We start from the raw sequence: 24,329 nt of genomic DNA on the forward strand, positions 1-24,329 counted from the left end.
GTGATGTGTGGCGCTGTTTGGAGGGCTCCAGGTCATGTTCACGTTGCTGAACAATGGGATCAAAACGGAGATGATGATCTCGCGCAACAGATGCATCGTACACTGTAACTGGAACGCTACACAACTGGTCTCCCCGTCCACGCCCAGCCCAACTACTGCTTGTCAAAGTTATACCTCAACCACTCCCCCACCGCCCTCAAACTTTCCCACCGCACACTCTCATTCTCATCCTGCATCAACGCCATGACCCGCGTCTTCAAGCCAAACCGCTCCAGCTGCTGCCTCTTCTCCGGACATTCCTTGACCAAGAAAGCAACATCATTGCAGGCAATGGCGAGGACCTGCTTGTCGTTCGCCCACTCCTTGCTCATGATCTCGGCCAGCTTCTTGCAGAGCTCGCCCTTGTCTTCGTCGATGATCGTTCGAGCGTTCTCGCGCCAGAAGTCGCCGTTCTTGTGAGGTGGTGACCACCGCAGATGCCCGCTGTTCACTTCTGAGGCGTACTCGGAGAATGTGGTTTGAGAAGAGGTGTACTCCTTCATCATCTCCGAAAGGCTGTCGAGGTCTTCATTGAGGTCCTGATCGTTCAGATGCCGTGTCTTGAGATTCTGAAGCACTGCCGGAAGCTTGGCTGGTAGGGCGGCGGGCATCAGAGTTGACTTGTTGTAGGCTAGCAGATTGTTGAGCGTTCCCAGCACCAGCCGCGTCGTCTTCTCCTTTGGTGAAACTCGAAGCAGATGCGTATACAGCGGGATGATGTCGTGTTCCTCGTCCAAACCCTTGCCAACAAGCTTCCCTTCGAACGAGAGCTGCCAGATGACCATCAGGACGTGATATAAAAGTTGCAGACCTACACCACCGCCGACTTTGATGTTCGACTCTGTTGCGCTGCGTATACTCGTGCCACTGGAGCCGCCCACGATCGTGCTGTCCGTATCCTTCCCACCAGTCGCCGTTCGCAGAATGTCCATGAGCGGGCCAAGCGTCTCTTTTCGCTGCTGCCAGAACTGCTGTCTCGACTTCGTGGTTCGCAAGAGCGCGCTGTACTCCTGAACGCCAATATCTTGAAGGTTGGAGTCGGAGGTGTTTGAAAGTGTAGCGATGTACGAGTAGAGCTTCGGCAGCGCTTCGTCGATTTCAGGCGTGGACTTTGGCTGCGCGATCAGGGCATGCGAGAGGAGCGAGGAGAGGACAGAGGAGGCGAGGAGAGGTATGGGTTCTTCGGGACTGGCGGACTGCTTCAGAAGCGGGAGTAGAGGCTTGTAGGGGTGCGGGTGCTTGACCAGGGAGTCGGTGAGAGCGGGTATGTCTGTGTTCGTTAGCCAGGGTTACGACTTCCTCATTCCAGTTCTACATACCATCAATAAGGTCCCCTGTGAGCACCAGCATGTAGTTCACGATATCTGTCCGCTTCGCAGCCGTCTCGAATATGCTCTTGCTCTCGCCATCTCCAAGCAACAGAGCTGTGTATGTCGGCACATCCGCCTCAATGGTCTGTTTCCGCTGCTCCTTTCGCACCTTGTCTATGGCCTTTATCTTCTTGAGGTCTGCATCGGTGATGGTCTTTGCTCGTACAGCTCCCTCCCAGCTTATTGGTCGTGCGCGGATGTTGTTCTGCAGCGAGAGGATGTAGCCAGGAGGGTCGAGCGACATTGTTGCAGATACACTCGAGGTTGGAAGGTGTTGTGCTGTGGTGGTGAGGTCCAATGGTGGTTGTAGAGGTCAATGTGCTACTCGTGAAGCTGCGGCCTCTGACGTTCAGAGCTAGCTTTCTGGATTGGCACAAGCTTCGCTCTGGATTTGAAGGGCAGGATATTGTAGACATTCGTTGTATGTATCTTGACCATTTACCATTACCTCCTATCTACAGAGAGGGCCTTCGCAGGTATTGAATAGATAGATACTGTCGTGAGGATGGTAAGGCAAGACTGCTTCAGGTCTTCGTTCATTGCTCACGACCGCCTGCAGCCGGACCTCGAGAAGGATGTAAAGTACGATCCGCCTTGCCACCCTCGAGCATGCGCCCTTCAAGGTGAGTCCCGTCTGCTCGCAGTCCCGCGGCATCTCTCCAGCGACTGACGAAGACCAGATTGCATTCAGAAGAACAACTACGATGAGGGAAAGTGCCAGGATCTTGTAGGCCTGTCCCTTGCCTCGTAACAGTTTTGTGCTCTGCTCATAGCCTGCCAGGTCGACCAACTATACAAGTGCTGTGATTTATTCTATCAGCGGAATGGCGATGAAGCGTCAACAGTTAGCTGTCCCAAGGCAAACCTCCTGCGGTAAGCTCGTACCCTCCTTCATCGCCGTGGTATGCTACTAACTTCCGTCCAGCCTCAAGCTGAAGCAGCGCGCAGAAGGCAAGTAGGTTCATATCAAGAAGCCAGCATTGCGAAATGCCTGTACATATGTAAAAAATCTGTCACGCATCACTTTCTATCTTACACCCCCTTGTGAAATTTTGGGGCGAAGTGAACAGCGAGCGTAGCTCATTCTAAGGCGACCGGAGCACGCTAGGAGACCTCGTGGGATCTGTACAAACATTGAAAGAGTTCGCACCGAGACTCTAATGGTGGCCTTATGACATTGTATGAAGAAAGAAGAAGAGAGGTCCAGGCTGTGAAGTTTTGCGATTTTGATATTGAGACTGGTGGACAAGCTGGTTAGCAAGCGAGAAAGTGGACAGATGTCTTGACATAAAAGTCAATTTGGAAGCGGTCGTCTTCCGTGTTGTCGATTCCATTCAATACCTCCTCATTGATGTTTAAGTCTGTACAATCATCTCGTCTTCGTAGCCTTATGCTTAAGCAATCGACTGGATATCAATCGTCTAAACCTACAGGTCTTGTTCGTGTTGGATTTTCAGCGTTTCGACAGACATTTGAACAACCATCACCACCTCATCTATTGACGACTCGTCAGTATACTTCGACTGTCTCGTTGTCGAACACCAAGATGGTTCCTCGAAAGATCATAATCGATACCGATCCGGCAAGTCTCCCAGAAACCACTGTCAAACACGAACTAACCTCCCACCAGGGCGTCGACGACATACTAGCAATGCTCCTAGCATGCTCGGCCATTCCTTCTGAGTTGGAAATTCTCCTCATCTCCGCCACATACGGCAACATCGACGTGCAAAGCTGTTTGCGGAACGTCGTCTCCCTCTTCTACCACATCGAAAAGGAGATTGCGTGGCGGAAAAGCGTTGGCCGAGATCCTGGGTTCGAGACGCTGCGCAAGTCGAAACCGCTCGTTGCTGTTGGACCGGATCATCCGTTGGCGGATGAGAAGTTAATGGCGGATTTCTTTCGTGGGTAGTATGGATTACGAGGGGGGAGAGGTTCAATTACTGACGAACGGCAGATGGGAAGGATGGGCTCGGTGGGATACACGAGAGCGCAAGTCTCAATCACCCGATCTACGTGCTTGAGCTGACGCCTCCCAGCATCCGCATATGACGCCCGCCGATACTTGGAAAGGCCTCTTCAACTCAGTCGAAGACTCTAACAACCCCGAGAAAGGGATGATTGAGGAAGAACTAAAAAAGACGGACGCCGAGTCCATCTTCACACCCTCCCGCTCTCCAGGCCATACAGAGATCCTTCGACTGCTTCGCGAGAACGAACCAGACACCATCTCAATCATCGCCATAGGTCCATTGACCAACCTCGCTCTCGCCGCAGCAGAAGACCCGGAGACGTTCCTTCGAGTGCAGGAAGTAGTCGTGATGGGCGGCAACATCGACGGACCAGGCAATGTACGTCAACCGCCCTTTCTCCCGCCCAATCAACCCTCAAGTGTCGACGAGCCGCCCTTCAGACTCATCAAACAACCCCCCACCCCCCTCAGAACTGCGCTAAACACCCGCAACCAGATGACCCCCGTCGCCGAATTCAACATCTTCGCCGACTCCATGGCCGCCGCCCGCCTCTTGGCCCTCACATCCCCCCACCCCCACACAACCATGCCGCCCATCCCCCCCGCACCCCCCGGGCAGCCGGAAGGCCAACACCCCCCGCCCCACCTCTCGCCTTACCCCAAAAAGCTATCCAGACAGCTAAACCTCACCCTCTTCCCCCTCGACATCACCGAACGCCACAGCCTCACCCGCGGCGAGTTCCGCTCCACCATCAACCCACACCTCGACGCCAGATCGCCGATGGCAGAATGGATGGCGGCGTTCATGTCCGCGACGTTCGAAAAAGTCGAATCCCTGCACCCATCCATCAGCGGGGATGAAGTCGCCCTCGCATTGCACGACCCGTTGTGCGTGTGGTACTGCATGGCCGCCTCCGACCCGAAATGGGCGGTGCAGAAGAACGAGGACATCAGGGTCGAAGTGGCAGGGCAGTGGACGAGGGGGATGTGTGTGGTGGATCGACGGGACAGGAAGAAGAGGGCGGATGGGGATGAGGGGGAGGTGGCGGGGGATACGGGAGATTGGCTGAGGGGAGGGGCGGGGAATAGGGTGGGGAGGTGTGTGGGGAGTCCGGGGGAGAAGACGTTTGGGGGGTGGTTGTTGGGGAGGGTGATGGGGGATTCATAGTCAGTGAAGTGCACCGGACCACGATAGAGGATGAGAAGACGAGCTGTGAATAGTTTTTCAAGATGTTTTTTGACGTATGGTAGGAATAGGGCACGTCCAGGCCGTCGTAGGAATTCATGCAACGCGCTCAAAAAGAAGACCTAACTCAGGGTATCACATCCATTTTGGCACCAGTTTGTCATCCAATCCGCCCAATGTCAAAACCTCCTCACTTCCCTCCAATCCATCCCAAATCTGATGTGATGATGTCTCACGCCTTAAACTTCATCTCCGCCTTCTTCTCATCCGCCTTCTCCGCCGGCTCCGCCTTCTCCACCTTCATAATCCGCTTCCCACCCATCGTCGAAATCGTGCTCATGAGCTTGTCGCTGACATGCAGCTCCTCAATGTCATCGCCGCCGCCTATGCTGCGGCCGTTGACGAGGACGTTGGGTACTGTTCTCCGTCCCGTCATCTTCTCTAAAGCCTTTTGCAAGCCGGGACCGAGCTCGTGTTGGTCCAGCTCCACCACGTAGGGGGGCGGGGAGATGTTGTAGAGGTCTAGTAATATGTGCTGTAATCAACGTCAGCGTGGCTTCCCACCAGAGTATGGGAAAATAGGATGAGCTTACCTTCGCCTTCTTACTAAACGGACAATAACTCTTGCTGAACACAATAATCGGCCCCTTCTTCAACACCTCATTCAACGCCGTCTCCACCTTCTGCTGTTCCTTCTTCGCCTCCTCGTCCTCCCCCACCGCCGCTCGCGAAGCCTGCGGGCCTACATTCCCCACTTTCGCGACCCCGTCGTCCCCCTCCTGCTTCCCGCTCGCATCATGCACCACCTTCCCATCCCCCATCATCTTCCGTCCGGCAATCGGCTTCTGCTCGTAGGGGTTCCCTGTAGCCCCCACACCCGCGCTGGGAATAGGTTTAGGCGGTACCTCGTCGTCCTTGGCCGCGGACATGGCGACTTTGTGCTCGCGCTCCACGCGCTCGAGACGTTGCTGGTGCTGCTTCGCCTCGAGGTCTTCGCGGGCGGCGTTGGATTGGCGGGCTTGGATGGCGGCGACGGTACGGGTGTAGAAGGGCGAGTTGTGGGTGCTGCTGGTGCCGTGGGTGATGTAGAGGATGGTGAGGAGGGTGAGGAGGGCGAGGAGGCCGGTGGCTTTGAGCCGTCGGCTGGACGGCATGGTTTTCGCAATACTTATGGAGGTGGGGTGTTCCAGCCAAGTCGTGTGCTCCAAGAAGGGTTATGAAGGGAAGATGTTGTCGATATCGAATGTTTGCCCGTTCCACCTCAGTAATGACGCCTGTGCTATGCGAGTGGCGTGGTAGCAAATGTGGAGGGGAAGGGTAGAAGGTTTGATTGTCTTTCAACGCCTTTTCTGGAGAAGTGGTTCCACGTCTATATCGGGAATGCGGGATGGCGAAGGATGGGGGAGGATGGTGGAGGAGCAGATATGGAACTATTCCAATGCCGAACAAGTAATCAATGTGAAGAGAAGAAGGATGGGCCAAAGGAACGACGGAAAGGTAGAAGGAGGGTGGGTGGGTGTGGGTGGCACAGCGTCTGTCGCGACACCAGCGAGACTGTCGCGTGTCTTTAAAGCTGCTCCCCCATCCCTGCCAGACGCCGAGACACCCCGCAATGCGTTCGCTTCGTCGGACTTTTTCGCTTCCAACACCCCCTGACCCTGCCGCTCATCCCGTCATGGCATCGCATCCAGCTAGCCGCTGGGAAGAAGCGCGCATGTCGTGCTTTGCGGCGTTTATTCCACTATTGCCTGTACCGCAGTCTGCACCATCACCGCCATGCCACAACCTATGCCGAACTCCAGCCACGAGCATATAAAGCTATGTCATCGAGTACATGAGTACATAGCAAAGCAAGAACTCAACCCACCAAACCTGCTTCCCTTTCCCACACTCCAACAGCATCTCGTACACCTTCTGAAACACTATCCCCTTCGTACCTGACCCTTGGCGCGAGCCGCAAAAAGTCTATACACGAGCCCTCGCGTGGGAAGTGTCAGCATTATTTCCACTTCCAGCCATGAGTAGGCCGGTAGGGCAGAAAGCAAGATAGGTAGGCGGCTGTAATTTCATTACGTGGGGCCAAAAGTACAAGGCAGCAACAAGACTCAAGCCGGCTTTTCCGTTCAGGAGGTGAATGAAGTATGAACATGGGATCATGATGATGAGAAGGGTCAAAGACCACCCCCGTATTCACAACTACAAACAGAAGTTTTTCTCTATCCTCTTCCTTTCCTTCCTTTCCCAACCCCACTCTCGCTCTCGCTCAGGTATACAAAGGTGTTAATGTTGATGTCGATGTCGATGCCAATGTCCCATCCATCCAGTCCAGTCCAGTCCCATAGGTCTCTTCTATCCCCACAAAAAACGCCGTGTATTGGTTGAGTGGTCTCTGCAGACAGACCCGTTTTGCTGATTGTAAGAAGAGGGATCCCGCCCCGGTTGTTCGCCCACGCTATGCAAGGAAATCAATGTGATGGTTTGCGGTCTTGGTTAGCCTCAAGAGTGTGGTGTGTCGTGTGTCGTGCTCGACTGCGTTGGCTCGGCCGGGTTTGATCCTGTGGTTCCTTCTCCATCTTCTCATTCATCCTCTCTTCTCGAAGCGGGGAATTGGCAGTCGCAGCAGCACACCACATGATAGTATTCTCCAGATAGGTCCAGCACATCATCCTCCACCTCATCTCTTCCCCTCCTCCTCCTCCCCATCCTCTTTCGCCGGCTCCCCAGCAAACGGCCCAACCCCAAACCGCGGCGTCGTACTCGTCGCCTGACTCGGCGGCCCGCCCGCCTGCTCAACCGCATTCTCCACCACCACTGGATCATCCCCCTTCGTCTCCGGATGCGGCTCCATCTTCACCTCCCGCGCCAAATCGCTCTTGGACCGCTGGTGCGAGAAGCGCAGGCTGTCGGCATCCCCTTCGCGGCGCTCGATGGGCGACCAGCCGCCTGCGATGGAGCCGGCGACGATGCCCGCCATGGCGGCACCGGCGAAGGCGGAGTTGGAGCGGGAGCGGCCGCGTCGGCGGCCCTTGGATTCGGGGGTGGGTGGGGCCGGGGAGGTGCCGGTGCCGGTGCCAGATCGATCGTCCTCGATAGGCTCGTTGTTTGGTGTTCGTGGCAGGCTGGATGACGCTCGGCTGCGGCTGGGGCTTCTGCTCTGCAAGAAAGCTTCCTTCGGGTGCTGCAGGCTGAATTTGAGGCTGTTGATGCGGCCACCCTTGTACTTCTTGATCCAGCCCAGCTCGTCCTTGAGGTCCATGAGCGCTTGGTTGAATTCGAACGGATTCTCCTCATCGTTGAGCGTGAGCTTCTGCTGTCTCCGCGAAGCAAAGTTCTTGATGAACGGAGGCACCAGTCTGGACGCGACCTCGTCCGGAATCAAGCGGATGACCACACCAATCGGCAGAGAGATCGCGCCGAGAATGAGTGCAATACCCCAGTTCCGCGCGCCTTGTCGTTGCGCCTGGAAGACGTTCCAGCTGCCGACGAAGATGATAAGCGTCTGTCCAGCAATCATGATGAAGAAGATGAAGATGAAGAACAAGTTGTTGAAGATGCCCTCGAAGACATTGAACCGGTTGTCCAGACGTCGGTTGTTGAGCGCGTTGAAGATCTGCATCCAGGTGAAGATGTTGAAGATGAGCGTCTGCATGTCCTTGTGTTCCCAAGCACCTTGGCAGCTGCCGTTGATACCGCCAACTGGGCAAGGGTACGGTGCGTCGTAGCCCAAGATCCGCTTGCCGGCAAAGTTCATAATCAGTGTCACGACGAGCTGGTAGATGGCTTGTCCGATGATCATCTTCCACATGGTCACGGAGATGAGATGTGCTGACTTGGGATCTGGCTTTCGGTTGAGGATGTTGCGGGTTGGTGGGTCCGTGGCCAGGGCGAGTGCGGCCATGGTGTCCATGATGAGGTTGATCCAGAGAAGTTGGACGGCAGTAAGGACGGACTCTTCCTGGGCACTCGCCACACTAGAGATGAATGCAAGCAAGACGGCGGTGATGTTGACGGTAAGCTGGAACTGCAGGAACTTCCGCACGGCATCGTTGACAGCGCGGCCCCACATGAGCGCCAGCACGATCGAAGTGAAGTTGTCGTCCATAAGAATGATGTCGGAGGCTTCTTTGGCGACTTCGGTACCAGCGATGTTCATGGAGAAGCCGACATCAGCGGCCTTCAGAGCAGGGGCATCGTTGGTTCCATCACCCGTGACAGCGACAGTCTCGCCCATCTCTTTAAGACGCTTGACCAGTTTGCGCTTGTCATCGGGCGACGAACGGGCCAGGACCTGCAGTTTGGGAATGACGTTTCGCTGCTCAGCGTCGGACATCTTACGAAACTCTGGGCCCTCGAGCGCTATTCCTCCAGGCGTGAAGATGCCGCACTCGGTCGCAATGGCCTTTGCGGTGGTGAGATTGTCGCCAGTAACCATGCGCGGGAACACGCCAGCCTTGATGCAGTCCTTGACAGCCTCTGGGACACCGGCACGGAGAGGATCCTGGATACCGACCACGCCCAAGAAGATCATGTCCTTGCACATGTCCTCGAAGACGACCTGGGTCTTGTCGTCTTCCTGCATCCTCGCGTTACGAGGAGGGAAGGTCTCGAAGTCCCGGTAGATGAAGCCGATGGTGCGCAGCGAGCGTGAAGCATATGCGTCGATGAGTCCAGCCAAGGTCTTGCGGTTGTCACCGGTCATGGTAGCCGCGTCAACGCCGTTGGTCGGGTCGCGCAAGATCTGGTTTGAGTACTTGAGCATAATCTCACTGGCGCCCTTGACGATCAATCGGTAGCCCTTGCCGTTGTTGAGCTTGAAGACCATGCCCATGCATTTCCGCGACGAGTCGAACGGGACCATCTGGATGATCTGAGCGTTGCTGCGTTCGGTCGTGACAGTGTCCATGCCTAGGAACTCAGAGGCGAAGTCCAGAAGAGCGGTCTCGGTCTTCGAGCCGATGAAAGTCCTCTTGCCTCCTTCGTCAGTCTCGAACGCAGTGGAGTTGATGGCGATGCTGTCTTTCCAGAGTGTCTTGACGTCCTTGGAAAGCGAACTTGTGAACTCGTGGGCAGATACATCGTCAACGGCCGTAGCCTGACTTTCATCCGACGTCTGCGCTGCCTTGTTGGAAAATCTGTTAGACGTCCCAATGGAGCCGGCAACAACCGTCATGACGTTCTGGGTCAAAGTGCCGGTCTTGTCTGAGCAGACAGTCGTCGCATTGCCCATGGTTTCGCAGGATCTCAGCACACGGACCAAATTCCTGTCCTTCAACATGCGCTTCGTAGCGTAAGCCAGAGCAAGCGTGACAGCCAGCGGAAGACCTTCGGGAACAGCCACCACCACGATGGTCACAGCAGTAATGAGGATAGTCATAAACTCCTGGCCCTTCTCAGCGGGTGTGCCGTTGTTGTTTGGCAGGTCCGCCAGAAACTTGATGAGCAAAACGATGAACAGCAGCAAGGCCGCAGCGCTACCAATCTTCGCGATCTGTTCCGCGAGGTGGTTGAGCTTGACCTGCAATGGTGTGGCTTCGTTGGTGTCTTGCAGAGACAGCATGGTTTTGCCCATCGACGAGTTTACGCCGACTGCGGTAACCAGCATGCGGCCGTAGCCTTCGGTGACCTTGCCGCCAGAAATCAGGAACGGATCGAGCTTCTTGAGATTCTCGTTCGACTCCATGGCGCGGAATACCTCCTCGGCAGGTGTCTTCTTCATGATGTCCGACTCGCCAGTGGCAGACGACTCGTCACATTTGATGCCATGTCCGGTGATGAAAATGCCGTCAACGGGTAGAATGTCGCCAGGCTCCACGAGAAGCACGTCGCCTGCGAAGATGTCATGGATGTTGACTTCCTGCGTCCTTCCAGAGCGCACGACTTTCACATTCCGACTCTCTTTCTTGGCGTTGAGCTTAGCAAACTGCTTCTCCTTTTGCCAGTCGTTCACGGCGCCGACCATAACGACAACCACGATTGCGACAATGATGGCGACACCTTCCACCCATTCGTAGCCGCCCTCCTCCGTTCCAAGGGCCTGGTACAAGCCGAGAGACAAAGCAATGACGGCCGCCACGGTCAGGACGATGAGGACCTTGTCGTTGTACGCGAGCCACATAAGCTCGAAAATGGTCTTGGTCTTCTTCTGGGGAAGCCTGTTGTCGCCAAAGATGCGTTTACGGTCGTCGTAGGTACCCGAAACCTCGTTTCCAGATTCCTTTGCCATCTCGGGTTCAGCAACGATTGTAGAGTCTGACGAGGGACTGCCCACAGTGGTGGCATCTTGGAATGACACGGCACCATCCAGACCCTTCTCGTCCACGCTCAAGCCGCCGAGTCGGTCTGATCGCAACCCCTTCTCCAACCCTGCCAAACCTCCCACTGCGTGGAACGCGCCCAAGCTCTTGGGATTAAACATCTTGCCCATCTGGCCAGGTGTGAAGGCGAAGGGGTTGTTGTCGCGGTGGAAGTCCTCCTCCGTGCCTTTGTCCGGTTGTAGTGCTTCTTCGTCCGAGAGTACGGGATGGTCTCCGGCGCCGAGCCTCTGCTCATCGTCTGCAAAAGCCTTCGGCTTGCCGTCCGACATTGGCGTTTGCGTGTTCACGTATGTTATATCGGAAGTCGACACAGTATCGCCGCTTGCAGCAGTGTCGAAGCTGGCCCCCCTCCCCCTGGAATTGGGGACGGCCAGGAAATTTTGTGGATTGTTCCACTGCGTAGGAGAGGAGATGTTGTGTGGACTTGTGGGTCTCGAGTCTCTGCTGTCAAAGCTGTTGCTGGCTCGTAGCTCCGTTGGCGTTGATTGCGCGTTCGATGTCGGCCTCAAACCTGGCGTCTTCTCTGTTTTGTCTCCATTGATCGATTTCCCATCATCTGATAAATGCTCCATCTCATGATCTGGGTCTCGCGATCTCGCGCTCGACGATCTCTGGACTGCTGAGGTGTCGATGGTAATGGTTGGTGCACGAGCTCTTCGTCCTGGTCCGCCGGGTGATGGTGACGCCCGCCCATCGGCGGGAGGCGGTTGTGCGTCCTCCGACATTGTCGCGGACTTTATGGGCAAACGAGGCAACCGGTGTAGCAAATATCCACCTCCTGTAATAGATCAAATGTCTTGCTAAGGCAGGTTACACAGCCGAAGTTTTGGGCTATAAGTGCATGCCCTGTGCAAATGTGTGGGATGCCGTTCGGTGGGGATACAAGGTATAAAACTGCCTGACCGGTGGCGGAGCAATGGGATGGCAAATCACCGCAAAGTCAATATGCGTTGCGCGGTTTGGCGGCGAAGGGGCAGACAGGCAAGGGAGGGCCGGTCGAGAGTGCCTAAGCTATCGGCATAGGATGATTCCAGTTACTGTTCAACCACGTGGAGATTAGCTTCAAGCAGGTACTGCAGCTGCCTCGGTGCGTAACGATCAAGAGGATGAGGAAGGACCTCAGCCACGCTTGGTGGTAGGCGGAGTAAGAAACATGACAGCTACGAGGTTCATGTCTGCCTCGATAGACTGCGCAACTTGGCAAGTCTCTCGGGATTATAAGAGCGGGTTCGCTTACTCGTTCAAGTATCCTTGGACTCTTCGGCGCTGGTATGAAGCGGTCCCAAGGTTGGTGAATGGACGGCTTCCATCGACCGATGAAGGGTGAGCTCGACTGCGGGCAGTGAGGCAGTGTCGAACGGGGACGGGGTCGATATCGCAGAAGATGCGGCAGGCAAAAAGACAAAAGGCCTCCGTTGGGGTTGGTAGAAGAGCGTCGAGCTGGTAGTGGATATGAACGAGGCGACCATGCTCTATGGAGGCGTCCTACCAGTCTATACCGTGCTGTAAGAGGCCGAGACGCCCCCAAGTGAAAGGTGATTAGGGCCAAGGGAGGCAGTGCAAATGCACGCGCCCAACTCTCTTCCGCCGCCGTCGACCGGTGATCTGTCCCGCTCGCCTGTCAACCGAGATCTGACCCAATATACGAGGCAGCCCACGCGCTGTCATCGATCTCAATCGGGTAGTCGTCAAATGACAACAACAGCCATCGCTACACAAACATTGATACGAACACTGCCGTCCATTTTGAGTTTCCTGGAATTTTGGCCCCGTCAAGCTCTCGGGAGATATGCGGGCGCTAAAAGCTGCAGTCGTGCCTGATGAGAGACTTCAGGCCATTTGAGCCCTCGAGACACGATGTATACCTCACACAACACGCTTCAGTCTGATCACCCCGATCGCATTCGTTCCACCAGCACGCAATTTCAGACGTCGACGTTTCTCTTACGCTTGAAGATCAAACGCACCCTACCTCCGCCGCAGGAAGGCCGTGAGCTATTGGCCTGAGGGAGGGGATAATCAGGCCAACTACCTGGGCTGAAAGGGATGAGTCTTCTTCCAACTGGCTCTGTACGAGGACGCACAACATCCCAATTCCTACCTCACGTATCCAGCCTGGTTACAGCCAAGTCGTTGGCACAGTGAAGCACATTCCTGCCCATTCCTGCTTCCATCCACTGCCATCTCAATTCCCTCCCGACCTTGGCGACAGTCGTAACCGGACAGACAAGAAAACAAGACAAGCCCGGGCGATTAAGTTTTTGCTACACAACCGCTCTGCGAGAGTCAGTGACGAGTGAGGCTTGTTTACCACGACAAGAAAATGGGCAGGGAGCAGTCGTCCAAGAGCGCCCAGTAATGCCCAGCAGCGCAGAAAGCCGCTTGTGGCGATTGCGAGGCTGGGCTTCGTCCAACGATGGAGCGACTCCTTTCTTGATTGTTCTCAAAGTTTCAAGGCGGCCAGGAGGAGTGGGATGGAGTGGAATGATTATTATCGCACAGTCACACGATGAAAGCGTGGACGCCACTGCGCAGTCTGATGGTGTATCATTACAGCAGACACATGCTTTTGGGAGTGGCGTAAGACTGGTAGGCGATGACTGCTCGCGCATGTTCAGGGCAGCGTAAATGTTTGCCACGAGCAGGCGATCGTCTACTCGACGTCCATGTCGACGTCGTCCCCGCTCGAAAAAGTATTTTCGCAGAAGTAGTACATGAAGCGCGAAGCCGCCGCCAGGTCGTGCCTATATAGGTATCGTGCTACCGCAAAAATCCTACACTCATTACAACCTCGATCCTCCCGATTTCTCGAGCTCCTTCGTCTTCCGCTGGAAATTCTTCACCAGCTGCCTGACCATGAGATCCATCATCACGTCCTCCGAACCGCCTCTGCTCGGGTGTCAGTACATGTGCGTTCTCCTGGCTAGTTTTGTGTACTCACGGTACCCGCAGCCCGTTGACCTCCCTCCACATCCTCTCTGCGATCTCACCTTGCCCTGAACGAGTGTACCCGTTGCCGCCATGCAGCAGGGCGCACGCGTTAGCACACTCCATGAGAACGACACCGGTGTGCGCCTTGGCTGCTGCTGTGAGGCCGCCCAGCTCAAGGTCGGCTTCTTCTTTCTTCAAGTTGCACATTTGGTACACGAATTGTTCGACCTAAACATGAACAAGTCAGCCGTCTTTTCAACAACGTCAACAGCCATTAGCAACGTACCCATGCCCAGTGGCTTTCCAATAACGACCCGGCTCTCGCCAATCGCTGTCTCACGACTGCATTGTCCATAAGAGGCTTCCCGAATGCTTCGCGCTTAAGGCAGTATGCGAATGCCGAGCTCAGCGCGACACGTGCTTGTCGAGTGCCGGAAATGGCTATCGTGAGTCGCTCGTGGTTGAAGTTGGTCTAAAGGGCCGTTAGTACCTCAAAGCTTGCCAAGGAGTCTGGATCCGTACCATAATATACCGCATACCCATCCCCTCCTCGCCAATCAAATTCTCCACAGGTACCTCTACATCATCAAGCTCAATATATGTGGTTCCAGCAGATATCTGCCCGCTGACCTTCAAACGGCGCATATCGACTCCGGGATGACCTTTCAGCGGCACCCACATCATCGACAGCCCGGCAGCTCCAGGTCCACCGGTCCGTACAGCCATTGCCGCGTAGTTCGCCCAGATACCATTGGTGATCCACTTCTTGTTGCCGTTGACGATGTACTTCTTGCCATCCGCGCTCTTCTTGGCCTCCGTCTTGATGTTGGCTACGTCTGATCCTGCGTCGGGTTCTGGTTTGAACAGTCAGAGGCAACACAAATTGACAAAAGCTTCCAATGGATATGAAGCTCACCCGTAATAGCAATACACGTCCTTGTCTTGCCATTCAGACAATCAGACAAATACCTATCCTTCAACGCCTGACTCCCAAACTTGATCAAAGGCGGCACACCAAACGCCATCCCCGTCGTCAAGCTCCCCGACGGCCCACTCAGCCCCGACCGCGCCATCTCGTCGTTATAGATCAACGTGTGAAAGTACGTGAAGTCCTCCACCTTCACTACACCAAGTATATCATGGATCCCGCAGGCCTTCAGCTCCTTCACAGGCAATGGAGAAGGTAGTGTTGGGATGAGCATGTTGTGCTTGATGAAGGTTTGGAAGACATGTTCGGGCACCGTCTCTTCCTTCTCCCATTCGAATGCGTACTGGTGGAGGTGCTCGGTGGTGAAGTCTCGACATGCTTTTTGCCATTTCCTGAGCTCGGGGGTGTAGTATGGGTTGGGCAGGCCGAGCAGGTATGGGGGCTCGCTGAAGGGGACGGGGACGGAGGAGGATGCCATGGTGGTGTTGTGGAGAGACACAGAGCGATTGGAAGTGATTGTGAGGGAGCAGACCTACCCAGACGTCTACTAATGAGCCCTTCTAAGACTCGACTTTCAGCCCGAGGATGGTCAGTGTCGAAGTCTGGACGCGTTGCCGAGGTGCGATACCGTACCCCGGACGAAGATCGATTTTAGGTTTGGGGAAGCGAAACGGCACGTGACGGGGTGAATGAATTGGAAGCTCGAGGAGACGATATGCTTCGTGCAACGACTGCACGCATTGAGTACGGATAGCCAGCTACCAATTTGCTTTCCACGATCAGTTCAATACAGTCCGTCCCCTCGGTTGTTTCGCTTGATACCGTGCTCATTTAGCAAGGGACTCATGCTCATGTATCGTCTTGCACGACGCACTGTCGAGGAACTGGACAGTAGCTGCCATCTCTCTTGAGGCACTTCCTTCCAACTTGTGAGTTTGGCATGAGTGTTATGTTCTTGCCGTACGCCCTCCCTGTGTCCTATCCGACGCCTCGACCTCTAAGTCTGTCGATTCTCGCGCTCTGTCTTCCTCTCCCACCTCACCTTTCTCACGTCCGCCCACATTTACTTCGCATCTCCTTCGCAAGCAGCCCCCTACTCAACAGTCTCACTCGGCTGCGGAATCTGGAATTCGCATGTCGTTCATCCCGATCCTCTGACATACCTCCATCGACATACCCTTAATCGCCGCCCTCGAGATACTACTGCGGATCCCATCGAGATCTGAATAGCTCGTTGAGCATCTGCAAGAGCAACACACTATGCTGCGACAGGGGTTCTTCGCCTTCGGCATCTTCTACGCTCTTCTTCCTACGAGTCTGGCGACAGCACCCACCACCCATGGCAACCCACAAGGCGCGCAATACATCGCCGTTTTGCCGAATGACTCGCCGTGCAGCGGTTCGGTCATTGCCAGCTCGACCATCGACGGCACAGGTGTGGGCATTCAAGTCAGCATTTCCGGATGTCCAAGCGCAGGTGGCCCGTTCAGTGAGTAGAGACCTCCCTCGACTTGCGGTTGAGTTTGGCTGATTTATGGAGACTACACCATTAACACCAACCCTGTCGGCTCCGATGGATTATGCGCCTCTTCCGGCTCAGTCCTGGACCCCAGCAATGAAGAGACAGCGAACTCCTGCCAGCAGAGCAAGCCCGCCATGTGCCCGGCTGGGGACCTTGCCGGGAAGCATGGGTCAATGGCAGGGCCAAACTTCGCAGCCAAGTACGTATTACCGCTCGATGTACATACAACATTGACTAACTGTCGAGCAGCTACATCGATCCCTTCCTTTCCACCATCGTAGGGTCACCTGCTTTTGTCGGCAACCGCAGTCTTGTCATCTTAGCGTCGAACGGCACTGCTCTCGCTTGCGCGGACTTCTCCATGAACGGCGGATCATCTCCACCCCAGCCTGCGGTGGGCACTGCCCCTCCTCCGATTGTCACTGCTGGGAGCGCTGTCTCTGTTGTCGTATCGATAACTTCAACTATCACAGCTACCTCTTCGCCGCCTTCATCTGAGGTGTAGAGCACCTCATCAATGCCACTCCCGACGAACTCGACCGCAGCGGCGGCAGCACCACCGAATGCAATTACCATTTCACCTCCTGGGGCTGGTGGTATCGCACAGGCTCCGCCCTCTTCATCTGAGGTGCAGAGTATCTCGTCAACGCCACTGCAGACGAATTCGACCGCGGCGGCGGCAGCGCCACCGAAGGCACTCACTGTCTCAGCCTCAGGCCCTGGTGGCAATGCTCAGGCTCCGCCGTCCTCGCCTGAGGTGCAAAGCTCCCCATCTACGCCATGCCCGCCGAATTCAACAGTCGCGGCGCCATCGAACGCACTCACAGTTCCACGTGCTGGACCGGGTGGCAATATACAGGGTACCTCACCCGCGCCAGCGCCGCCTCAGAACAACAGTACGGTAGCGCCTGCGGTGGCACCCGCGGCGGCACCGGCTCCTGCGAGCAGCGTTCCGGTTTCCCCTCAACCACCGATGTCAGACGGGTGCAATTGTACTGAGTCCACACCGAGCGCTGCCTCGCCTCCCGTCCTAACAAGCACACCTGGCGTGGTAGCAGGGTTCACTCCAGGCTTGAATGGCGCAGCGGTCACGGTTACTACCACCATGGTAAACACGTCGCTCGTTACGGGACCGCCATGTACAGTCACCCAAAGCTCGAACACCACAGTAACAGTCCAAGTCTACATTCAGATGCCCCAGAATTCCACTACGTCCAGCACTTCGAGCACACCAACGCCTTCTCCGATCTGCGGGACGGGCCTGGCAACAACACTTCCGAATGGCAGCGTCGCTACCTACCTTGTCGGCTCAAGCGGGCCCTCGAATGCCACAAACGCAACGATGCCCAGCAACAATGTCATGACGAGCACGATCAGCAACAGCAACGTCCTCAGTACCATCACAGGCGGCCCAAGTGGTACGACCGTAACACTTCCAGGCCGATCTTTCACGATGCTGGGTATGACGATCGCGCGACCCGGCCAGCAAAGCGTCGTCACTGTCTACCCAAGCCAGGCCAGCGTCATCATGCTGCCAGCCAGCAGTACACCGAGCACGGTCGTCTACAGCAACTCGCCAGGCCCGAGCACGATCACGATTACGGTTCCGCCTAGCTCAACCAGCGTCGTTACCGTTTACGCAAGCACATCCACCCCGGTGATTACAGTCGTCGGAGGACCAGTCGGAACAGTGACCACACTGCCCGATTCAAGCGTCATCCGAGTCCCACCAAGCGCGACCAGCGTGGTCCCCTTGATTCAAGTCAATCTGCCCATCCAAACACCCACAATCTCCATCCTTCAACTCCTAGGCGGACCGATGGGCGTTACGACCATGGTCTCCGAAATCACCAGCGTGGTCAGAGTCCCTGCGGGCGTGACAAGTGAAATCACGCTCCCAGGCACCGATCTGCCTTCTCTGGACGTCGTTACGCTTCTCGGTGGCGACAACGGCCTCACGACCGAACTTCCTGCAGTGGAGACGAATGGATTGGATTTAGGGTTCCCGTCACTCCAGCCCGATGATCCAGAGCAGCCGGATCCGGTGTTCGTGACAGACATTATCAGTCCGCCGGAAGCTACAGATCCGCCTGATGCTCCGCCACCGGATGATAATGCTGATGACAGCGGGAGTGCGAGACCGTCGGTTGGGCTTGCGGTGGGTGCAGTGGGAGTTGGTGCGTTGTGGTTTACGGTGTTTGTGCTGTGAGAGAATGCACGGTCGGCGAAGCGAAGGATGTTCAAAGAATAATGTGTAGTGTGTATAACCTAAGACCTCAGTATGTAAATAGCATGGATAGCAGGTCCTGACAGCTGAAAGTTGAAGACTGCAGATAGTCTTGCTTTACTTATAAGAATGCTAAATGGGTATTTTGACGCTTGCAAAAGTGCAGTTTGTCTGTTTCTTCTCGAGAAGCCTCCCTTGTTTGTCCGTCTGTCAACGCCGTGCTCTTGTTTGTACAGATATCCCAAGCCTTCAATTCATTTCGGCCACCAACGCCTCGCTTCGAAGCTCAAGTGAGAGTGAAACCACGAAGCAAACTCTGCTGGTGCCACTCCGAGAACGCAATCTCGCCTATTGCCTGGGTCACCGAAGTGATGATGTCCAGCGCACTCAAAATGGCAATGTTACGCTCTTGTGCAGAAGCACCCTCCTTGCTACGACCAGAAGGGGGCTGAGCAGCTCGCTGCGGCTGCGACGGCATCGCGACGGGGACGGGCGCAGACGCCATGGCACTGTCGACACTCATCGGTTACCATTGCGACTCGGTCGACGTCTTGCTTTACCAACGTACCCTTCTTGCGGCGTCGGCTGCCGGCTGTGCGAGCTTCCGCTGGCGGCGCTCCTGTTGCCCGCGCTCCTCTTTCTGTGTAGCTCTTCTGCTTGCTCCGCTGCCCGGCGTTTGCTGGCCTTGTCCGACGCTGTGGATGAACCTCGACGCTGCCTACTCCTGCTACTGACTCGTGAGATGGGTGGACTTGTCGCGGCCGAGGCAGTGCGCTCGCCATTCCCCTCAAACGACTCGACTTCCGGGACGGTGGATAGTCGCTCTGGAGTGCGCATGATCGATCGCGCCTGTACCGGCGACTGGTTGCGGTTCGGTTGCTGAGGTGGGCTCACAGCGATTGTCCGGTCGATCTGCGGCTTTCTGCTCGTGGGTTGGCCAGCATTCGACAGACGCTCTTGACTTGGTCTCGGTGTCGATTCGCTTGTGCCGCGTCGTACTATACCACCCAGTGACCGCACCAGTATCTGCGCATCCTCAAACTCTTCGTCGCTCAATCCTTCACTCGACGCGTATACCACTTTCATTGCTCTCCGAGCCAGTTTCTCCGACCGATGCCTGTCCTTTGCACAGTCCCAAAGAAACACAGCGTAGTCTAGTGCGACTGACAGGCGAAGGGCGTGCACCGGAGGCAGCAGAGTAGTGGCTAGATGTTGTGCGGTCTTGAAATGGCTGATCGCATCTGGCACGAAGTTCGAAGGCGGAGCTAGGAACGGCGCTGTCGTCTGATATTCTGGGGCATCAATTGGCGCTAATCCTGGAGGTCGTTTCGGCGTTCGTCGTGGCTCTGACGGGATAGGAGGTGGCGGGCCTTTCGGCGGAGGTGTTTGCGACGGAAGACCAGCGTACGGATTGGTGACGTACGACGTGTCTGAGTGCATTGAAGGGATGGGGTCTCGCAACGCCGCCTTGCCGGCTTTCCTACTTCTTCCGTTGGTACGGGACGGTGTACCTGGCGACCGTTGATTCTGACCGTCTGGTACCGGCGGCGAGAACGCGCTGGTCTGCGAGCTGCCGGAGTTTTGCGAGCGAGGGCTGATCTGGCTGACCGGAGGATCGTTGTGGTACAAGCAGAAGATTTGGTAGAAGTCTGCACGTAGCTTTGCTGCCATGACGCGACACTCCGGTCCTTGCTCGCCATTTTGACAATATGGGAGAATGTTGACCTCAGTGATAGCCAGTCCTTCGTTAGCAAGCCAGATGATATGATGATCCAGCTTGATCGAATTCGCATCGCGGGTGGTGCCCAGTTGCCGTTGGCGTCGAGCTGCTCCGAGGCTGTACTGGAGGAGGATTGACAGACCAAGAACCTGGTAGATTGAGTTCGATAGAAGAACGTTGGTGGACGCTGCTTGCCTTGCGAGTCTGCCCAAGATCTTCTCGTGGATCCGGGCTACTGCCATCTAGGTCTCGAACGTTTCGCCAGGTTTGATCAGCTGTTATTGATCGATGAAAGGTACGTTCGATTGTCACAACAGGGAACATCACACAATCCACTCGGGTCTTGGGGCAGATACGGCGAGGAGGGTTTTTGCGTTGCAGAGAGTTGACTGGGCAGCCCTCATTACAGCACGCCGTGACAGCGGAGCTCTTAAGCAAGGGCCACTCCAAGTCAACGTTCCTCTTGTCTGTCGAACGGTGCACGTTCGTCTAATGTGACGGTTGCGGTCCGTGAGTTCGGAGAAAGCCTAGCACCAAAACCGAGACGCGCGCTGCTGTTTACTGTTTGCTGACATCCACTGAAGTGATGGCAATTATGGAGATTGGTTCGTGCTCCCACAGCGTGCGGTGGCCAATGGTGCAGGCAGGGACCTGTTCCAAGCCACGTAGATGGAGAAGAGGTTGGACAATTCGAAGCAACGCTTGATCGATCCGCCGAGTAGGGTGCTGTAGGTAGGCACTGGGAGTAGTCAGTCGACCATGTCCTCTCATGATACAAGCTGAGAGGCTGTAGAGGTACCTTTGTAGCCTGTCAAAGAGTGGAATATCCTCGCTAATTCGAGCTCGACCTGCTATTCGTCCTATATTGCTTTGAGTGGACCAATGAATGGCGAAGACGGGCTCGAAAAATGTCAAGGCCGGATGTGTGGGTACAGTCGAACGTCACCTTCTCCAAAGCGCGAAGATATATCGTGGTGGCTGGTGTAGTATCGCAGCGCGAAGAGCTTCAGACGTCGCCGTGCCCGTCTGGTGACAGGTAGTCTGTGGGACACAGCGCAGGGAGCAGCAAGCGACGCCAGGCTGATCTTATGGCGAGGCTTTGCTGAGTATTGTTCGCTCGCGGATGACAGCGTTTCCTCTACTCTTGTGAGGACAGGCAGTCTTGTGCGCTTGCTACACCGGTTCGCCAAAAATCCACTGAGGCGTGGGTACTGTTTGCTGGTATTTAGGGATCGCTTTCGAGGCCAGCCTCTTCCTCAGACCATTGCGCCAACGCCGCCCAACTCCAGCATAATTCCGGTGCCCAACAGGTAGCAAAAGATGAAGGAGAGAGCGTGCGCGCCCCCGAATTGAAGGAAAAGGACCGTCCAACGAAAAGGCGGGTACTTACATTAGACTGCATAATGGTGCTACCTGTGCGTACGATGGCCCAGTCCCTGCCAACGCACAATGCCCGGCAGTGAGGAGTGGCAGGACGCTCACCTCACCTGAACGACGCATTGGGCGAGTCTGACGTGTCCTTCTCGAATGACGCCGTCTTGCAGCGATACATTCAGATCCGCTCGAGGTCGATGAGCTGGCACGGAGGAGGAAGAGATGGAGCTTGCCGGACGCAACTAATTAAGCGAGCTTCCACTGCTTCAAACTCAATGTTGAAAATGGAGACATCTTTCTCTTCTCCATTCACATGTCCATCAATTTGCCGTCCCAGCGAGAGCGCATGCAAGCACCGTAGACGGACATCAAGCCGGTGTTTGACCTCCTTTGCGAGTGCATGCGCGCGAAATCTCCCGGGAGCTGCAGGAGGAAGGGAGCATGAAGCATCCCCGTCCGCAATATCAAGGATGAGTGTAGCTATGTTTGACATGCTGCGAGGCATCTCCTCCGAAGGTTCCCTCATGCTCGGTATGGACTAGAACTATCCGCTGGGAGGCGACCAGACTCCCTTGCTCTGGTGCTCAAGAAGCCCCTTCGTTTGCATCGTCTGTAAGGTAGATCATTCCGCAGCATGGTCCGATGCACAAGACGACAACTCCACCCTGGCTGCCACTAATCTGAAATTATCGGCTTGTGTCTGCTAGCGGGCGGCACCGTCAGACAGCTAGAATAGAGCATCCTGCATACAACGAAGCCATTGAGATGGCGGTGAGGAAGTCCATACTTGCGCTGTGATTGGCTGATAGTTTGAAGTCCGACAGATCTGTCTCCAACGCCAACATGGATGTATCATTGGTAGGTACATCTGCTTATTGTCGTTGAAAGCAGATGTTTGAACACATTTGAAAAATCTGTGCTTCCGCAGCACAACGACGGAGGCAACAAGGCAGTCATGAAGGCGTACACCGGGCCGCAAATATTCTGAACAGGCGGTGCTGCTCCCCGAAGACAGTCACTTGCGCTCGTGTACACATGTGATTGCCTCTGATATGCCAAATGCCTTCGCAGACACGCGCGACAGTAAGTGGCAATGCTGCTTCACATAAACCTGGAATCAAACATCCATCGAACCGCAGCGCACACCTGGCCGGTAGCTCCAGATCCGATTGGGAATGCTTCTCTCCCAGAGCTCCCCGGTGCGACCTGAGGCTTCACGTTCAACACGCAAAAAGCCGCGGGGAGACCTCCGCTTGGGTCGAATGGTCCTGCTTCTAGAAGAGCCACACGTTCCCGAGACCGGTCCGCACTGTCTGTTCTGCTCGTCGGGTCTGATGATGCATCGGGGAGGTCTTCTTCAGTAGCTGAACCCTACCGCCCATGTGGCGGGAGACTGATCCGGCGGCTAACAGTACTGAAATTGAACCATGTGTGCCACGAGCCCGATATCCCCGCCGGCTGGACACCCAGGGAATGTCGAAGCCGAAATGGAAGGCTTCGTGATCATGATAGCAAAGGTTTTGATGGGTTTGCCAGTGGTCACACGCCGTGATGGCTGCGAAGATGGGTTATGCTGTGGGCAGTGTGGGCCTGGGATGAAGGGCTATAAGAGAGCGGAGTGTCACCTGTAATCCCCTGTCGACATCAGCAGACTGGAAATCATAGCGGAGCAGGACTGTGACCACCAGCTGTCGAACGACGACCATTCAGTGAACCATCAATCGTCCAACACCAACCACCAATTGAGTAGTCAATCAACCCGAGCAGTCATCTTCATCGAACGGCCAGCCAACCAGTCCAATCATTGCGCCACATCACAACAGCAAGACAAGACCACACATCAACACTGCTCAACCCATCAGCAACATATCTCGACTCACGATGTGCAAGTACTACGTCCACAGCCACCCCTGCGGCCACGCCGAGACAGTCTTTGCCGCGTACTGTACATCTGGTCAGCTGTCGCAGAGGAAGTGCGAAGGGCGGGATAAAGTCATCTGGACGACGTTGAAGATGGAGACGGATTGTGTTGGATGCGAGGTTGATGCCGACAATGCTGTGCCACGGTACGGGAGGAAGGCGGTTGAGAACAAGGTCAGGGAGATGAGGAGGAGGTGATCGGTGATGTGGGAGTGGGTGTATGTCGGAGACTGGCAACTGTTTTCTTTACCGCATGATAGAGCTTGGGTTGCCGACGCGAGTCGTGGTGTAAGTATATGTATTAGGTCGTTTCGAGATGAACCAGCGCGCTTCTATTCCATCGTGCGACCATATTATTAGAGCAAGAGTCCAATGTTGCCGTCTTACCGTGCCTGTATACTGTGTCTGGACACAGCAGATTCGTGGGTTGCTTGATCGCCTCGAATGTCGTCCGGTTCTCTGAAGTCGCACTCGTTCAGGTGGGCCGATCAGAGGGACAGTATCAAAGAAAGGTCTTCGTGTGCGTGGCCGACATGCATCTGCATCCGTATGTGGATGTAGGTGGTGTCTCCATTTACGGGAGACTTGGGATAAGCTCAATGTGAAAGTTCTGTCTTACGTCCTCTAGCTTTGCAGAGGTCCGATATACTGCTTGACGAGGGACAGCTTGAACGCTTACTGTCCATCATGAGAATCGACTCCGCAACATACTAAACTACATCAACGATCATGGACACATTGACGAGCATCTGTCTTTCATGTGAAAGTGATGTCAGAAAGGCCAAGGCCGTTGCCTCGCCAGCAAGCCTTTGTTATTTTCGGCTTT

General features: G+C 55.4%; 8 protein-coding genes across 8 annotated transcripts; 3 read left to right on the top strand and 5 right to left on the bottom strand.

The window, feature by feature from the left end:
- Positions 1-152: 152 nt before the first annotated feature.
- VMA13 (H(+)-transporting V1 sector ATPase subunit H) lies at positions 153-1,653 on the bottom strand (the record flags this gene model as incomplete). Its single annotated transcript, XM_064803844.1, has 2 exons — positions 153-1,309; positions 1,359-1,653. The coding sequence occupies 2 exons, from the start codon at positions 1,651-1,653 to the stop codon at positions 153-155; spliced, it is 1,452 nt and encodes a 483-aa protein (XP_064657645.1).
- A 1,302-nt stretch (positions 1,654-2,955) lies between these two features.
- Positions 2,956-4,549, top strand: LTR77_006604 (uncharacterized protein; the record flags this gene model as incomplete). Its single annotated transcript, XM_064803845.1, has 4 exons — positions 2,956-3,313; positions 3,367-3,425; positions 3,449-3,760; positions 3,878-4,549. 4 exons carry the CDS (start codon positions 2,956-2,958, stop codon positions 4,547-4,549), a joined length of 1,401 nt encoding a protein of 466 aa, XP_064657646.1.
- A 250-nt stretch (positions 4,550-4,799) lies between these two features.
- Positions 4,800-5,721, bottom strand: LTR77_006605 (uncharacterized protein; the record flags this gene model as incomplete). Its single annotated transcript, XM_064803846.1, has 2 exons — positions 4,800-5,102; positions 5,161-5,721. 2 exons carry the CDS (start codon positions 5,719-5,721, stop codon positions 4,800-4,802), a joined length of 864 nt encoding a protein of 287 aa, XP_064657647.1.
- Positions 5,722-7,241: 1,520 nt separating this feature from the next.
- On the bottom strand, positions 7,242-11,606 carry PMC1 (plasma membrane calcium; the record flags this gene model as incomplete). Its single annotated transcript, XM_064803847.1, has 1 exon — positions 7,242-11,606. The coding sequence occupies one exon, from the start codon at positions 11,604-11,606 to the stop codon at positions 7,242-7,244; it is 4,365 nt and encodes a 1,454-aa protein (XP_064657648.1).
- Positions 11,607-13,664: 2,058 nt separating this feature from the next.
- Positions 13,665-15,218, bottom strand: LTR77_006607 (uncharacterized protein; the record flags this gene model as incomplete). Its single annotated transcript, XM_064803848.1, has 5 exons — positions 13,665-13,770; positions 13,823-14,040; positions 14,099-14,284; positions 14,335-14,666; positions 14,729-15,218. 5 exons carry the CDS (start codon positions 15,216-15,218, stop codon positions 13,665-13,667), a joined length of 1,332 nt encoding a protein of 443 aa, XP_064657649.1.
- A 782-nt stretch (positions 15,219-16,000) lies between these two features.
- SOD4_1 (Cell surface superoxide dismutase [Cu-Zn] 4) lies at positions 16,001-16,767 on the top strand (the record flags this gene model as incomplete). Its single annotated transcript, XM_064803849.1, has 3 exons — positions 16,001-16,229; positions 16,341-16,461; positions 16,512-16,767. 3 exons carry the CDS (start codon positions 16,001-16,003, stop codon positions 16,765-16,767), a joined length of 606 nt encoding a protein of 201 aa, XP_064657650.1.
- Positions 16,768-16,779: 12 nt separating this feature from the next.
- On the top strand, positions 16,780-18,471 carry LTR77_006609 (uncharacterized protein; the record flags this gene model as incomplete). The annotated part of the gene is made up of 2 exons (XM_064803850.1): positions 16,780-17,680; positions 17,702-18,471. 2 exons carry the CDS (start codon positions 16,780-16,782, stop codon positions 18,469-18,471), a joined length of 1,671 nt encoding a protein of 556 aa, XP_064657651.1.
- A 304-nt stretch (positions 18,472-18,775) lies between these two features.
- LTR77_006610 (uncharacterized protein) lies at positions 18,776-20,451 on the bottom strand (the record flags this gene model as incomplete). Its single annotated transcript, XM_064803851.1, has 2 exons — positions 18,776-18,998; positions 19,058-20,451. 2 exons carry the CDS (start codon positions 20,449-20,451, stop codon positions 18,776-18,778), a joined length of 1,617 nt encoding a protein of 538 aa, XP_064657652.1.
- Positions 20,452-24,329: the final 3,878 nt, after the last annotated feature.

Source organism: Saxophila tyrrhenica, assembly GCF_035928015.1.
Source record: "Saxophila tyrrhenica strain CCFEE 5935 chromosome Unknown scaffold_10, whole genome shotgun sequence".
Classification (NCBI taxonomy): Eukaryota; Fungi; Ascomycota; class Dothideomycetes; order Mycosphaerellales; family Extremaceae; genus Saxophila; species Saxophila tyrrhenica.